This window comes from Cololabis saira, chromosome 15 (genome assembly GCF_033807715.1).
Source record: "Cololabis saira isolate AMF1-May2022 chromosome 15, fColSai1.1, whole genome shotgun sequence".
In the NCBI taxonomy this organism is placed as follows: Eukaryota; Metazoa; Chordata; class Actinopteri; order Beloniformes; family Belonidae; genus Cololabis; species Cololabis saira.
Genome location: NC_084601.1, coordinates 28,977,856 through 28,993,523, shown reverse-complemented (window position 1 = coordinate 28,993,523; position 15,668 = coordinate 28,977,856). Strand labels below are relative to the sequence as shown.

Here is a 15,668-nt window from a genome sequence, read left to right as displayed (position 1 = left end):
GAAAATCAACCACACCACCAACAACAACACTAGCACTAACAACAAAACCCCCACTAATACCACTAACAACACCACTACCAACAGCACTACCACCACCACCACCACCACCAATATCAGTAACATGAACACTAGCACCAACACCAAGACCAAAAACACCAGGACCAATACCTACAACATCAACACTTGCACCAACACCAGGATCACCAACACTAGCACTAACAACAAAACCCCCACTAATACCACTAACAACACCACTACCAACAGCACTACCAGCGCCACCAAGATCACTAACACCAACACTAGCACCAACACCAAGACCAACAACACCAGGACCAATACCTACAAAACCAACACTTGCACCAACACCAGGATCACCAACACTAGCACCAACAACATACCAACATCACCAAGATCACCAACAGCACCATTAACACTAGCACCAACAACAACAACAACACCAAAATCCACAACAATAAGACCAATAACACCAAGACCAAGATCACCAACACCACCAACAATAGCACCAAGATCAATACCAATTGCACCAGAACTAACACCAAAGCCAACAACACTAGCACCAATATAAGGATCAACACCAACACCAACAACAACAATAGCACAAACAACAAGCCCCCACCAACATCACCAAGATTAATACCACTAACAACACCAACACCAAGATAACCAACACTAGCACCAAGACCAAGAACAACAACACTAGCACCAACACCAAGCTCACCAATTCCAGGACCAAAAGCACCGGCACCTAGACCAACGAAACCAACACTACCACCAAGATTAACAACACCACCAACACCAAGACCGACAACACAAGCACCAACAACAAGATCACCAATGCTAGCACCGACACAAAAATCAACCACACCACCAATAACAACACTAGCACTAACATCAAAACCCCCACTAATAGCCCTAACAACACCACTACCAACAGCACTGCCACCGCCACCAAGATCAAAAACACCAACACTAGCACCAACACCAGGATCACCAACACCAACAACAGCACCATTAACACTAGAACCACCAACAACAACACCAAAATCCACAACAATAAGACCAATAACACCAAGACCAAGATCACCAACACCACCAACACTAGCACCAAGATCAATACCAATTGCAACAACACCAGAACTAATACCAAAGCCAACAACACTAGTACCAATACCAGGATCAACAACAACACCAACAACAGCAATAGCACAAACAACAAGCCCCCCACCAACACCACCAAGATCAATACCACTAACAACACCAACACCAAAATAACCAACACTAGCACCAAGACCAAGAACAACAACACTAGCACCAACACCAAAACCAAGATCAACACAGACGCTAGCACCAACACCAAAACCAAGATCAACACCAAAACTAACACCAAGATCACCAAAACCAAAACCAAGAACAACACCAACACTAGCACCAAAACCAGGATCAACAACACAAACAACAACAATAGCACAAACAACAAACCCCCCCCACCGACACCACCAAGATCAATACCACTAACAACATTACCACCAACAACAACAACACCAAAATCCACAACACTAAGACCAATAACACCAACACCAGAACCAACACCAAGGCCAACAACACAAACACTAGTATCAACATCAAGATCAACAACACCAAAAACAAGAATAGCACAAACAACAAACCCCCCACCAACACCACCAAGATCAATACCACTAACAACACCAAAACCAAGATAACCAACCCTTGCGCCAACACCAACACTAGCATCATAACCAAGATCACCAACACTAGCACCAACATCAGGTTCAACAACAACACCAACAAAAGCACAATCCTCAAATCCCCCACCAAGATCAATATCATTAACAATACCAACACCAAGATAACCAACATTTGCACCAACACCATTACTAGCAGCAACACCAAGATCACCAATACCAAGACTGAAAACACCGGCACCAAGACCAACAAAACCAACACTAGCACCAAGATTAACCACACCACCACCAACACTAGCATCAACAGCGCCACCAATACCAATACCAAAATCACCAACACTAGCACCAACACCAAGACCAACAACATGGGCACCAACATCACCATCGACACTAGCACCAACAACAACAACATGGGCACCAACACTACCACCAACATCACCATCAACACTAGCACCAACAACAACACCACCAAAATCCACAACACTAAGACCAATAACACCAACACTAGCCCCAATAGCAATACCACCAACAACAACACCACTGCCAACAGCACTACCACAGCCACCAAGATCACTAACACCACCACCAATACCAAGACCAACTACACCAGCACCAAGACCAACAACCCACACACTAGCACTAAGATAACCAACACTAGCACCAACACCATCAACACTAGCACCAACATCAGGATCAGCAACACCAAAAACAGCAATAGCACAAACAACAAACCCCCCACCAACACCACCAAGATTAATACCACTAACAACACCAACACCAAGATCACCAACACTAGCACAAACACCAAGAACAACACTAGCACCAACACCAAAACCAAGATCAACACCAAAACTAACACCAACACCAAGATCACCAACACCAAAACCAAGCACAACACCGACACTAGCACCAACACCAGGATCAACGACAACACAAACAACAACAATAGCACAAACAACAAACCCCCCCACCAACACCACCAACATCAATACCACTAACAACACTAGCACCAACAACAACAACACCAAAATCCACAACACTAAGACCAATAACACCAACACCAGAACCAACACCAAGGCCAACAACACAAACACCAGAACCAACACCAAGGCCAACAACACAAACACTAGTATCAACATCAAGATCAACAACACCAAAAACAAGAATAGCACAAACAACAAACCCCCCACCAACACCACCAAGATCAATACCACTAACAACACCAACACCAAGATAACCAACACTTGCGCCAACACCAACACTAGCACCATAACCAAGATCACCAACACTAGCACCAACATCAGGTTCAACAACAACACCAACAAAAGCACAATCCTCAAATCCCCCACCAAGATCAATATCATTAACAATACCAACACCAAGATAACCAACATTTGCACCAACACCATTACTAGCAGCAACACCAAGATCACCAATACCAAGACTGAAAACACCGGCACCAAGACAAAACAACAAACAAAACCAACACTAGCACCAAGATTAACCACACCACCACCAACACTAGCATCAACAGCGCCACCAATACCAATACCAAAATCAACAACACTAGCACCAACACCAAGACCAACAACATGGGCACCAACATCACCATCGACACTAGCACCAACAACAACAACATGGGCACCAACACTACCACCAACATCACCATCAACACTAGCACCAACAACAACACCACCAAAATCCACAACACTAAGACCAATAACACCAACACTAGCCCCAATAGCAATACCACCAACAACAACACCACTGCCAACAGCACTACCACCGCCACCAAGATCACTAACACCACCACCAATACCAAGACCAACTACACCAGCACCAAGACCAACAACCCACACACTAGCACTAAGATAACCAACACTAGCACCAACACCATCAACACTAGCACCAACATCCGGATCAGCAACACAAACAACAACAATAGCACAAACAACAAACCCCCCCCACCGACACCACCAAGATCAATACCACTAACAACATTACCACCAACAACAACAACACCAAAATCCACAACACTAAGACCAATAACACCAACACCAGAACCAACACCAAGGCCAACAACACAAACACTAGTATCAACATCAAGATCAACAACACCAAAAACAAGAATAGCACAAACAACAAACCCCCCACCAACACCACCAAGATCAATACCACTAACAACACCAAAACCAAGATAACCAACCCTTGCGCCAACACCAACACTAGCATCATAACCAAGATCACCAACACTAGCACCAACATCAGGTTCAACAACAACACCAACAAAAGCACAATCCTCAAATCCCCCACCAAGATCAATATCATTAACAATACCAACACCAAGATAACCAACATTTGCACCAACACCATTACTAGCAGCAACACCAAGATCACCAATACCAAGACTGAAAACACCGGCACCAAGACCAACAAAACCAACACTAGCACCAAGATTAACCACACCACCACCAACACTAGCATCAACAGCGCCACCAATACCAATACCAAAATCACCAACACTAGCACCAACACCAAGACCAACAACATGGGCACCAACATCACCATCGACACTAGCACCAACAACAACAACATGGGCACCAACACTACCACCAACATCACCATCAACACTAGCACCAACAACAACACCACCAAAATCCACAACACTAAGACCAATAACACCAACACTAGCCCCAATAGCAATACCACCAACAACAACACCACTGCCAACAGCACTACCACAGCCACCAAGATCACTAACACCACCACCAATACCAAGACCAACTACACCAGCACCAAGACCAACAACCCACACACTAGCACTAAGATAACCAACACTAGCACCAACACCATCAACACTAGCACCAACATCAGGATCAGCAACACCAAAAACAGCAATAGCACAAACAACAAACCCCCCACCAACACCACCAAGATTAATACCACTAACAACACCAACACCAAGATCACCAACACTAGCACAAACACCAAGAACAACACTAGCACCAACACCAAAACCAAGATCAACACCAAAACTAACACCAACACCAAGATCACCAACACCAAAACCAAGCACAACACCGACACTAGCACCAACACCAGGATCAACGACAACACAAACAACAACAATAGCACAAACAACAAACCCCCCCACCAACACCACCAACATCAATACCACTAACAACACTAGCACCAACAACAACAACACCAAAATCCACAACACTAAGACCAATAACACCAACACCAGAACCAACACCAAGGCCAACAACACAAACACCAGAACCAACACCAAGGCCAACAACACAAACACTAGTATCAACATCAAGATCAACAACACCAAAAACAAGAATAGCACAAACAACAAACCCCCCACCAACACCACCAAGATCAATACCACTAACAACACCAACACCAAGATAACCAACACTTGCGCCAACACCAACACTAGCACCATAACCAAGATCACCAACACTAGCACCAACATCAGGTTCAACAACAACACCAACAAAAGCACAATCCTCAAATCCCCCACCAAGATCAATATCATTAACAATACCAACACCAAGATAACCAACATTTGCACCAACACCATTACTAGCAGCAACACCAAGATCACCAATACCAAGACTGAAAACACCGGCACCAAGACAAAACAACAAACAAAACCAACACTAGCACCAAGATTAACCACACCACCACCAACACTAGCATCAACAGCGCCACCAATACCAATACCAAAATCAACAACACTAGCACCAACACCAAGACCAACAACATGGGCACCAACATCACCATCGACACTAGCACCAACAACAACAACATGGGCACCAACACTACCACCAACATCACCATCAACACTAGCACCAACAACAACACCACCAAAATCCACAACACTAAGACCAATAACACCAACACTAGCCCCAATAGCAATACCACCAACAACAACACCACTGCCAACAGCACTACCACCGCCACCAAGATCACTAACACCACCACCAATACCAAGACCAACTACACCAGCACCAAGACCAACAACCCACACACTAGCACTAAGATAACCAACACTAGCACCAACACCATCAACACTAGCACCAACATCCGGATCAGCAACACCAAAAACAACAATAGCACAAACAACAAACCCCCCACCAACACCACCAAGATTAATACCACTAACAACACCAACACCGAGATCACCAACACTAGCACAAACACCAAGAACAACACTAGCACACCAAAACCAAGATCAACACCAACACCACCACCAACACTAGCACCAATATCAATTCCACTTACAACAACACCACCAACACCATGATCACAAACACTTGCACCAACAACACCAGAACAAAGATCAAGGCCAACACCAACACTAGCCCCAACACCAGGATCAATAACAACACAACCACCACCAACTCTGCCACTTACAGTCATCTTAAGTAAAATACCACGGAACTTTCAAGAGCTCTAAAGTATTTGGATGTTTTACAGAAAAGAAGCTAATTGTCCAGATGTGGTCTTGTCCATCGTTACTTAAATACAAATGACGATCGGTCTGGGGGTGATATAACCGTTTAAACTGGAGCTACCAATATGAAGTCCAAGATCTCAGTGGAAGTGAAGGAGGTCATCACCGGGCCCAAAAAACAACAAATTTAAAAGAGCTAAAATAGTTTTATATCTTCTCAAAAAAACAACATCAAAAGGAATAGAAGACAGCAAAAGACAACATGAAAATTTCACACCATCAGCAGAAGTCAAGAATCCTCTGGAGCAGGTAGGTTCTTTAGATGAAACCAAGAGAGAAGAAGAAGAGAAACATCCGGAGGAGGAAGGGAACGTCTCATGATCCAAAGCAGACCACGTCATGAGGCAAACACGGTGGAGGTGGTATTATGTTCTGGATATATTTGGCTGGCTGATGTTTACTGCTGATGCTGACGGACGTCTCCAGGGCTGCAGGTCTAAATCCTTGTCACACTGAAACTGACCTGATAGGCAGAGCTTCACAGAGCAGACGGATGGTGATCATGAACGTACCACAAAAAGCATTTGATTACTTTTGAGGTCAAAGAACTTGGATGTTTTCGAACCAACAAGTCAGTTAACAGATCCAAACCCAGCAGAACAGCTTTTCAATTTCTGGAGACAAAAAGGTCCAAAAACAAGCAGAAACTGGAGGAGGCTGCAAAGAAGGTCTGGAAAAACATCTGTGGGAGGAACCAGAGTCTGGAGACGTTCCTGGACTCCAGCGTTCAGTTATTACCTGCAAAGACTTTTAATCCAAGTATTCATTTTTATGGTTTCATTTACAATTCTGCCACTTGTGTCTCTTGTGGCAAAAACCCATTAAATGCTCTTTAATATTGTTCTTTCCAACCAGGTGAATAACTGGACTGAAACTGAGTGTCTAAGTTACCAAGAATAAGACTTGAGAGATGATCCAGATTTCAGTAGATTTAAGGGTCAGAACCTACATGAGGCGTCTCGATGCAGAATGACGATGAAACAAGGGAAGTATAATAATTTTAAGGCATAAAGGATGATTCATTCTTACGATTCAAGTAAACAAAAACATCTTTCAGGTCAGTGTTAATCTTCTTTTTGAGCAAACTTCCAGTCTGGACAGTTAGTTGTGCCAAGGCTAAGTTTTGCTGCTCTCAGCAGTTTTGGTTTAATCAAGTGGCCAAAACTATGGCTAAACTTTCCATCACTGTGTCAGAAACACATTTTTACCCCTGGAAATGGAAGCACTTTACTCAAACCGACTTCTTAACTTAAACTTCTTAAATTAAAAGTCTTCACCTTTTGGCAGATTTCAGATTGATGTAGTTGTAGCAGGGGAATCTTTAGCGCCTGCCTTGACATTTTGGTCCCAGCACTCTTAAGAGGTTTTCTGCAGATCAAAAGAGGTGTGCAGATACTACTGAAGCAGATCCACTTCTGCCTGTCATTTTCTTGGGTTTCCCTTCTCGTTCAGACTGGATGGGTGGAGTCACGTGATTACACTCATTAAAACACACACCGTCTTAAAGAGGAAAGAAAATACACTTTCAGCACACGGTTTAATTAGCCATTTTTTTTAATCAAAACACATAATTTACCGACATGGGAAAATTGACATTAGTCATCCCAGGAAAGGAAAGAAAATCACATTGACAAGTAGAAGGGGTTCAGGAAAAATTAACAATTGTAATCAGAGTATACAATTCGATTGCAAGAGGAGTATTTATGTGTTTTAGACACTGTTGAAATAAGGAGATTTCATTTTTAAGAGCAGTCCATGAAGGGGGGATTTAGCGTAGCGACACTTGTGAATATAATATTTTATAAGAATGATCAAATTATTCACTAAAAATTATTTTTTTTATTCTTAACAATTGCACCCACTTGAATGTTTTTGAAAAGAGCAGAAATCTATGTTGATGGAGCTGGATAATATTAAATCATGGAGAGACTTCCATATATCTTGAATGATCATGTATGATGACGGAAGAGTATTAGGGCCAGGCAGGAGAAAAATAAAAATAATATTTTTGTAGTTCGAGAAAAAAGTCAAAATATCGAGAATAATGTTGAAGAAGAATTTTGAAAAAAAAGTTGAAATGTTGAGAAAAAAGCCAAAATTTCATGAATAAAGTTGAAATTTTGAGAAAAAAGGCGAAATTTCGACTTTATTCACAAAATTGTGACTTTATTCTTGAAATTGTTCTCTTGACATTATTCTCAACATTTCAACATTTTTCTCGACATTTCGACTTTTTTCTCGAAGTGCACAATAAAAAAAAATGTTCCTCCTCTCAAATATTTTTTCTCCTGCATCTCCTGCATGGCCCTAATATTCTTCCGTAGGTGCTCTATCGTTTCTACATTCGCAGTTAAAACTCGGGAATACTTCTGGACCGGAGTCGGCTTGTCTGCTTCCTCCTCGGCTGTAATAATCAGCTTTAACGCTTCACTTCTCAGATCTGCGTGGGTTTCTTTTGAAGTTAACAGGCAGGACTTCAGTTCAGGTTGTCCCTCAGAGATAACGTGAACAACAACGTGACAGAGTGATGAGTTACTTGGTAATTGTGAGTTTTGAGACGATGACGCGCCTGATAAGAGCTGTCATCTCTGATCACGCCTTTTCCCCTTTTGTTGTTTTGATGTGTGTGTGTGTGTGCGTGTGTGTGTGTGTGTGTGTGTGCGCGTGTGCGTGTGCGTGTGTGTGTGCGTGTGCGTGTGCGTGTGTGTGTGTGTGTGTGTGTGTGTGTGTGTGTGTGTGTGTGTGTGTGTGTGTATTCGTCTCTCCAGGCTCTCAGTCCCAGCTGAGCTGCCAGGTCTCCGTCATCAACCCCCTGGAGGCCGCCAGCCTGTCCGACGGCTTCGCCTACAGGTCTGATCTGACCCCGGTGATCCGCCAGGTGTCTCCGCGGAGAGGCGGCACCGCCGGCGGCACCCGGCTCACCATCGCCGGCTCGGGTTTCAGGTAGAGACACGCCCAGACCACGGACCGCTGCCTCACAATCACACGCTCGGCTTACAGCCTTCCTTTCACTGAGCCGTCATCCGCGGCCGCAAACATAACTGTGGCAAAGTTTTTCTTTGATCAAAGTCAAAGAGGAGATCAAGGCGTGGATGAAACAGCACTTTCTACAACTAAACAGCAGCAAAACAGAAGCCATGCTCATCGGCACCCCACACCAGGTTAAGTCATCCCCCATCACATGCATCACCTTTTCTGGCCAGGATATCCCACTGTCATCTGTCATCACCAACCTGGGCGTTAGAATGGACCCCCACCTCAACTATGAGGCCCACATCAAACATCTCTGTCAAACATCCTTCTTCCACCTCAAAAACAAAGCCAAACTCCGCCCCATCCTGTCCCTGAAAGATGCTGAAAAACTGGTCCACGCCTTCGTCTCCTCCAGGCTCGATTCCTGCAATGCACTTCTCATTAGGATCCCAAGCAAGAGCCTTCAAAAGCTCCAATACATTCAGAACAATGCTGCTAGGATCCTGATGAGAGTGCGACCACATCACTCCCATCCTCCACTCACTGCACTGGCTCCCCATCTCCTCCCGGACACAATACAAAATCTCGCTGTTAACCTACCAATGCGTCCATGGCCACGCACCCCCTTAACTCAAGGAGCTGATCCATACTCAGCCCCCCACCCGCACCCGTTCAGCAAACAAGAACGACCTCCTCAAACCCACCAAGACTAAACTGGTCACTATGGGAGACCGGGCCTTCTGCTCCGTTGCCCCTAAACTGTGGAACGCCCTCCCCGCCCACCTGAGAGAACCACAGTCAACTGACTCTTTCAAGAGCAGACTTAGGACCCACCTTTTCAGGAAAGCTTTTCCCACCTAGGATTTATGATTTGCCATTGATTTTTATGACTTTTTTACATTTTAGTGATGATACTGCTGCTTTTTTTTCTTTTTTTGTTGATTTCCTTGCCTTGAATGCTGTAAGCACTTTGAGATTCATCGAATGTAAAGACCATACAGTCAATCAGAAAAGAGAAACAAAAACAAGAAGAAAACAACCCTAACCCTAACCCCTAACCCTAACAAAACAAGAAAAACCAGACATAAAAAAAAAACAATAATAACATATTGTTGTCACAGATCAGCTGATCAGTTCCTGGAAACAAAACAGACCCAAAAAGGTCCAGAACCTGAAGAGGCTGCAGGGAAAGTCCGGATAAGGACCCACTTTTAAATCCACAAGTTCAGAGTAAATGATCAATATTTGATCGACCACTCTGGTGTGTTTCTGGGAGGAGAGGAGCTCGAGTTGGTGACTGAATTTAGATATCTGGGAGTCATCCTGGACCCGACGCTCTCCTTCAGGAGGCACATCAAGAAAGTGTGTAACTCTGTTAAATATGACTCAACTTCAGACTAATAAGGAACTCATTGACTGACAGTGCAGCAATAATGTTTTTCCATTCAATGATCCTATCACTCATTGACTATTGCCTAGCTAGCTGGTCATTAGCATGTTCCACAGCACTCAAGCCGATTGAATCCCTTTATAAAAAAGGAATAAAAATCTTAGTCTACTTGTAACATTTAAAAGAAACGTACATTTTTAAGCCTCCAAAATGTTAAAGGAGCATGAGGCTCCTTTTAAGAAATGATACTCTCTAGCGCCACCCTCACCACAACGGCCGTCGGGGGTACTGCAGCCAACAGCGAAGCCGGCACGGGAGAACGGGGAGAACGTGCATGCAGCGTCATTTGACGTCACATCCGCAGGACAGCGCGGGAAATTCGGGACCGAATTGCAGCACATTTTGCAGCACACAGCCTGTTCAAGGCAACGGAGAGATACACTAGAGGGCTCATTCTTTTGGGTTTGGAACGCTTCATCTGACATTATTACTAGAAAACTTAAAACGTATACGAATTTTTTTCATAAATTCTGCCTCAATCCAGCCTCAAGCTCCTTTAAAACCTTCAGATATGCCTGCACTGTGTACAAAATCCTTCATGGTCTTGCACCACCGGCGCTGAAACAGTTCCTCAGAAGGAAATCTGTGGGTGGTATGAAACTCGTGTGAGGTGACTGTGAGACACAGACGAACCACCTTTGGGATGAATGTGTTATCTTTTGTAGGAGGGAAAATCTGGAACAGCCTTCCATCTACAATAAGGGATTGTCCCTCATACTCTTCCTTTAATAGCTGGGAGGGAATATGTCAAAAATCATAAAGATTCTGCACTTGGTGACAAGTTTTTGATATTTGGCTCGGTGTTAGGTACAGTATGGACATAAGGTTTTAAAAAACCACTGCAAACCAATTGGGATGGCCTGCTAGTGGCCAGTTTGCAGAAAATAAAAAATGTCTCCCGCCGAAAAGACCAAAGGTCATATCTCAACTTCTTGTAGTCCTAGCTTGTTGTATACCGGTATTTTCTATTTCTCTACTTTTCTGGTGCTAGGAATTAAATTCTGAGATATATTTCCTATTTCAAGTTCATGTTGAAGGTCAAATTTTATTTTCAAGGTCATTTTTTTGCACAAAAATCTCCATATCTCTAGAATTAAGTCACATAGAAAGATTATATAGGGCTCTAAACCCCTACCTTCACCCCCAAGGAATGCAATTTTCTGTTTATTGGACAGGTCACTATCACTGTAGTGTCATTGAGTGAGAACAGTGGTCTTCATTCAGGCTTAAGATGAACAGAACCTCAGAATTAAGTCACAGTGAAAGAATAGGATTTTATTAAAACAACACACATTTAAAATGTTCTGCAAACCAGCCACTAGGGGGCCATCCCAATTTGTTTGCGGTAGTTTTTGAAAACCTTATGTCCGTACCTAATACCATGCCAAATATCAAAAACTTGTCAAGGAATGGCTTAAAACGTCTCAAATCTGTGATCATTAAATGTTTATTGCATTAACTATTGCAGTGTTGTGCGATTTTTAATTGTTGTTGATATTGTGTGCCGTGTAATGTTGCTTGTATCTTTTTACTGCGTCTTGCAGGGGGACTGCCAATGCAAATTAGCCTTTTGGCTACAATTGGGTATAATGTTTATCAATGTAAAATGTCCCTCTACACAAAATAAAGTGAAATGAATGAATAAATAAAAAATAAATGAACCTTTGATCGGTAACCATCGTCCTTCGCAGCACCAGCGCCAGCGAGGTCAACGTGACCATCGCCGGGTCGGTCTGTGAGGTCCAGTCCACCAACAGCACCCACATCGTGTGCGTGACCAGCGCCCAGCGCCGGTCCCAGGAGGCCCGGGTCCGAGTGAGCGTGGGGGACCGCGGCATCGCCGCCACGGTACGAGACGCCCGTCTGCGCCGGTCTGGCGGACCGGTTCCACCTGTGGACCGGTTCCACCCGTGGCCCGGCTCCACCCGCTTCACAAGCCTCCTCTTCCCTCCTTCATCCAGGACGACGCCGACTTCTTCTACGTGGACGTTTGGTCGTCCCGGTTCACCTGGGGGGGGCTGGACCCGCCGGAGAAGGGCTCGTTCGCCGTCATCACCGAGGGCCAGACCGTCCTGCTGGACACCGACACGCCGGTCCTCAAGATGCTGCTGATTCAAGGTGGACCAGAACTTTGTTGGGTTTTCATTGTTTTTCACCCGAGAATCCTTTAGACGTCCAAGACGGTTTGTTTAACGCCGTTTCTGGACAGACGTGCAGCTAGACTTGTAGTCCAGACCACCTGAACCAAGACCGAGACCAGAGAGTATCAAGACCGAGACCAAGACAGACCAAGACCAAAAACAGAGTATCAAGAACAAGACCAAATCAAGATCAAGACAGACCAAGACCACAGACTATCAAGACCAAGACCATCGAGTATCAAGACCAGGACTAGTTCAGTTCCAGGCCGAGACCAAACCTAGTTATTTCCTGATCCTGCGTGATTGTAGAACATCAGCTCCATCCTGGTTCAGCTAGTTTCCATATGGGCTTGTATTCAACTGCAGCACAATAACACAGAGAAGTGGACGATGATGTTGAACTCACTATAAATGTTTTCATCCATCAGCTGAGATCAGATATGTGTGGCGACTGCACTACCGCTATTTCTACACTATTGGTGGATTGACTCCAGTGCTTTTAAGGATTGACACGACTACTAACTAGTCCCAAAGTATCTACCAGAATAACCAGCCTCCAACACCCCCCTCCACCTCAGAAAAGTCTAATGATTAGTAAATGGTACTGATTTAAATTGGACTGAATTTGGAGATGAAACCTGAATTTTACATATTAAAGATTGAAATTACATTATTTACCATTAAAGTAATCAGATTACACCGTATATCAGCATCACTGAAATGGACCTGATGCTTAATCAATCAGAACGATATGCAAATATTATTCATATATTTATTCAAACAAGGCTGTTATAAACACAAAACTGTAATTAAATACAGACACATGCAAATGCACAAAAACATTAAATCAGATGCAAAATACAAATAGTTTACAAAACTGTGCATTAACAAGAGGAAGAACTGCTGATACCAGATTCACCTTGGTGCAACGGACTCTCAGTTTTCCGAGTCCGAGACCTGGAGAGACCCAGAGACCCGAGACCGAGACAAGACCAGGACCACAATAAAGTGTCTCCAGAGCGTACGAGTCTCCGTGCAGCATACCTGAAGACCTGCAGAGGTTAAACCTCTGGTTGGTTCTGCTCAGGAGGGACGCTGGTGTTTGACGAGGCGGACATCGAGCTGCAGGCGGAAAACATCCTGATCACGGACGGCGGCCGCCTCCAGGTCGGCCAGGAGGGGGCGCCGTTCCAGCACAAAGCCATCATCACCCTCCACGGACACCTGCGCTCACCTGAGCTTCCCGTCTACGGAACAAAGACTCTGGCCGTCAGGGAGGGCGTGCTGGACCTTCACGGTAGGATTCAAGAAACAGCCTCAGGAAAATTAATGTGTAAAAAGATTTTATATCATAGTCTTGTTGAAGCTGCTTCTGGACAGCAGGGGGCGCAGTTTCCCCTTCTGGTCCCGTAGATGATTTTCAGTTTTTTTTAGGTTCATAAATATTGGTTTCTTTTTTATTCTGTTCATATAGGCTATACATTTTGTATCAGATAATTACAGAAGCATATTGCATTCACTTGAGAAAAAAAAAATGTGCTCTGTTTTTTCTGAATTAACGAGTTAATTATCTCAGAATTCAGAGAAAAGTTTTAATGAAAAAAAATCTGCAGTTTTTCTGAATTAACGAGATAATTATCTCAGAATTCTGAGAAAGGTTTTCTGCCTCCACATCAGACACAACCTTTTTAATTACATAAACTTATGACTAAATGCAAAATGTCCATTTAATAAGATATAAATAAAAAATAAAAAAATAAAAAATGTTCTATTTAAAGTAAATGAAAATGTAAAATGGGGGCCAGATATGTCACCAGATATGTCACCTTCCACCCACCAATAGGTAATTTCCAGTAGTTAAAGACATAAAAAGGCTTTAAGTGACAGAAACCTGACATCTACATCCTCCTAAAACCAGAGTACCGTGGTTGTGTTGGGTGACGGGAGGCTGACAGTCGTTTGAGTTGTTTATCCTGCAGGGCCGTTGTGTTCAGTGACCCCTCACGTCCCGTCCACGGTCACTAGTCAAGGCTGACGACCTGTCTCTCCAGGTATTCCTGTCCCGGTACCCTGGACCCACTTGGCCCAGACGGCAGCGAGCGGCTCCAACACCCTGACCCTGATGATGTCGGTGACATGGAAACCCGGAGACGAGATTGTTGTTGCCTCCACCGGCCACAGGTACGGCGAGGTGTCCGGCAAGACGACCGTTTAGTCAATCCAAGCTTTAATTAAATGATCTAATTACTACCCCTTTTCCACCAACCCGGTTCCAGAGCTGGTTCTGGTTCACAACTCGTTCAGGGAACCAGCTGAGAAACGGTTTGTTTTTCCACAGTTCGGTTGCTAAGGGGAGCCACGTCATTACAAATGACTTCAGACATTAGTTACGTCGCTGCGTTTGCGTGAAAGTTGCAGCAACAACAAGGTATCTGCTCTAACAGGACTTGGTCCTCGTAGCTCCTCCGTGGACACATCTCTAAAAGACAGGTTGTCTCCTCCTCAGACCCATGATGCTTTGCTGCATCCAGGTTCATTCTTATTTGAAAATGTCTCCGTCTCCCAGTCTTGCTGTTGCCGTTGGTCTTAACAACTCCGCCTCCCCGCGCTTACGTAAGCGGTTCTTTCCTCTAGACCAGCAAAGAGTTGGTGCCTTGGAACCAGGTTTTCTGCCCCGGAGCCAGTTCTTTGTCAGTGGAAACAGAAAGCCCGGTTCCAAACTCAGCACTGTCCCAGAACCAGAACCAGAACCAGCCCCGGAACCGGTTTGGCACAACATCTAAACTTCCACTTTGGTTCATTCAAATTCAGACTGTTTTATCATCAACTGATATCGATGTTTAATATACCGT

At 44.2% G+C, this 15,668-nt stretch overlaps 1 protein-coding gene across 1 annotated transcript in view; it reads left to right on the top strand.

Annotated features, from left to right (window-relative positions):
- Positions 1 to 15,668, top strand: part of LOC133460824 (fibrocystin-L-like) — a 91,278-nt gene that overhangs the window by 44,749 nt on the left and 30,861 nt on the right. Inside the window, exons 41-45 of the mRNA XM_061741588.1 lie at positions 9,021 to 9,195; positions 12,367 to 12,523; positions 12,637 to 12,793; positions 13,904 to 14,113; positions 14,868 to 14,997. Coding sequence (XP_061597572.1) covers positions 9,021 to 9,195; positions 12,367 to 12,523; positions 12,637 to 12,793; positions 13,904 to 14,113; positions 14,868 to 14,997 — 829 coding nt within the window. The remainder of the gene's footprint in view (positions 1 to 9,020; positions 9,196 to 12,366; positions 12,524 to 12,636; positions 12,794 to 13,903; positions 14,114 to 14,867; positions 14,998 to 15,668) is intronic.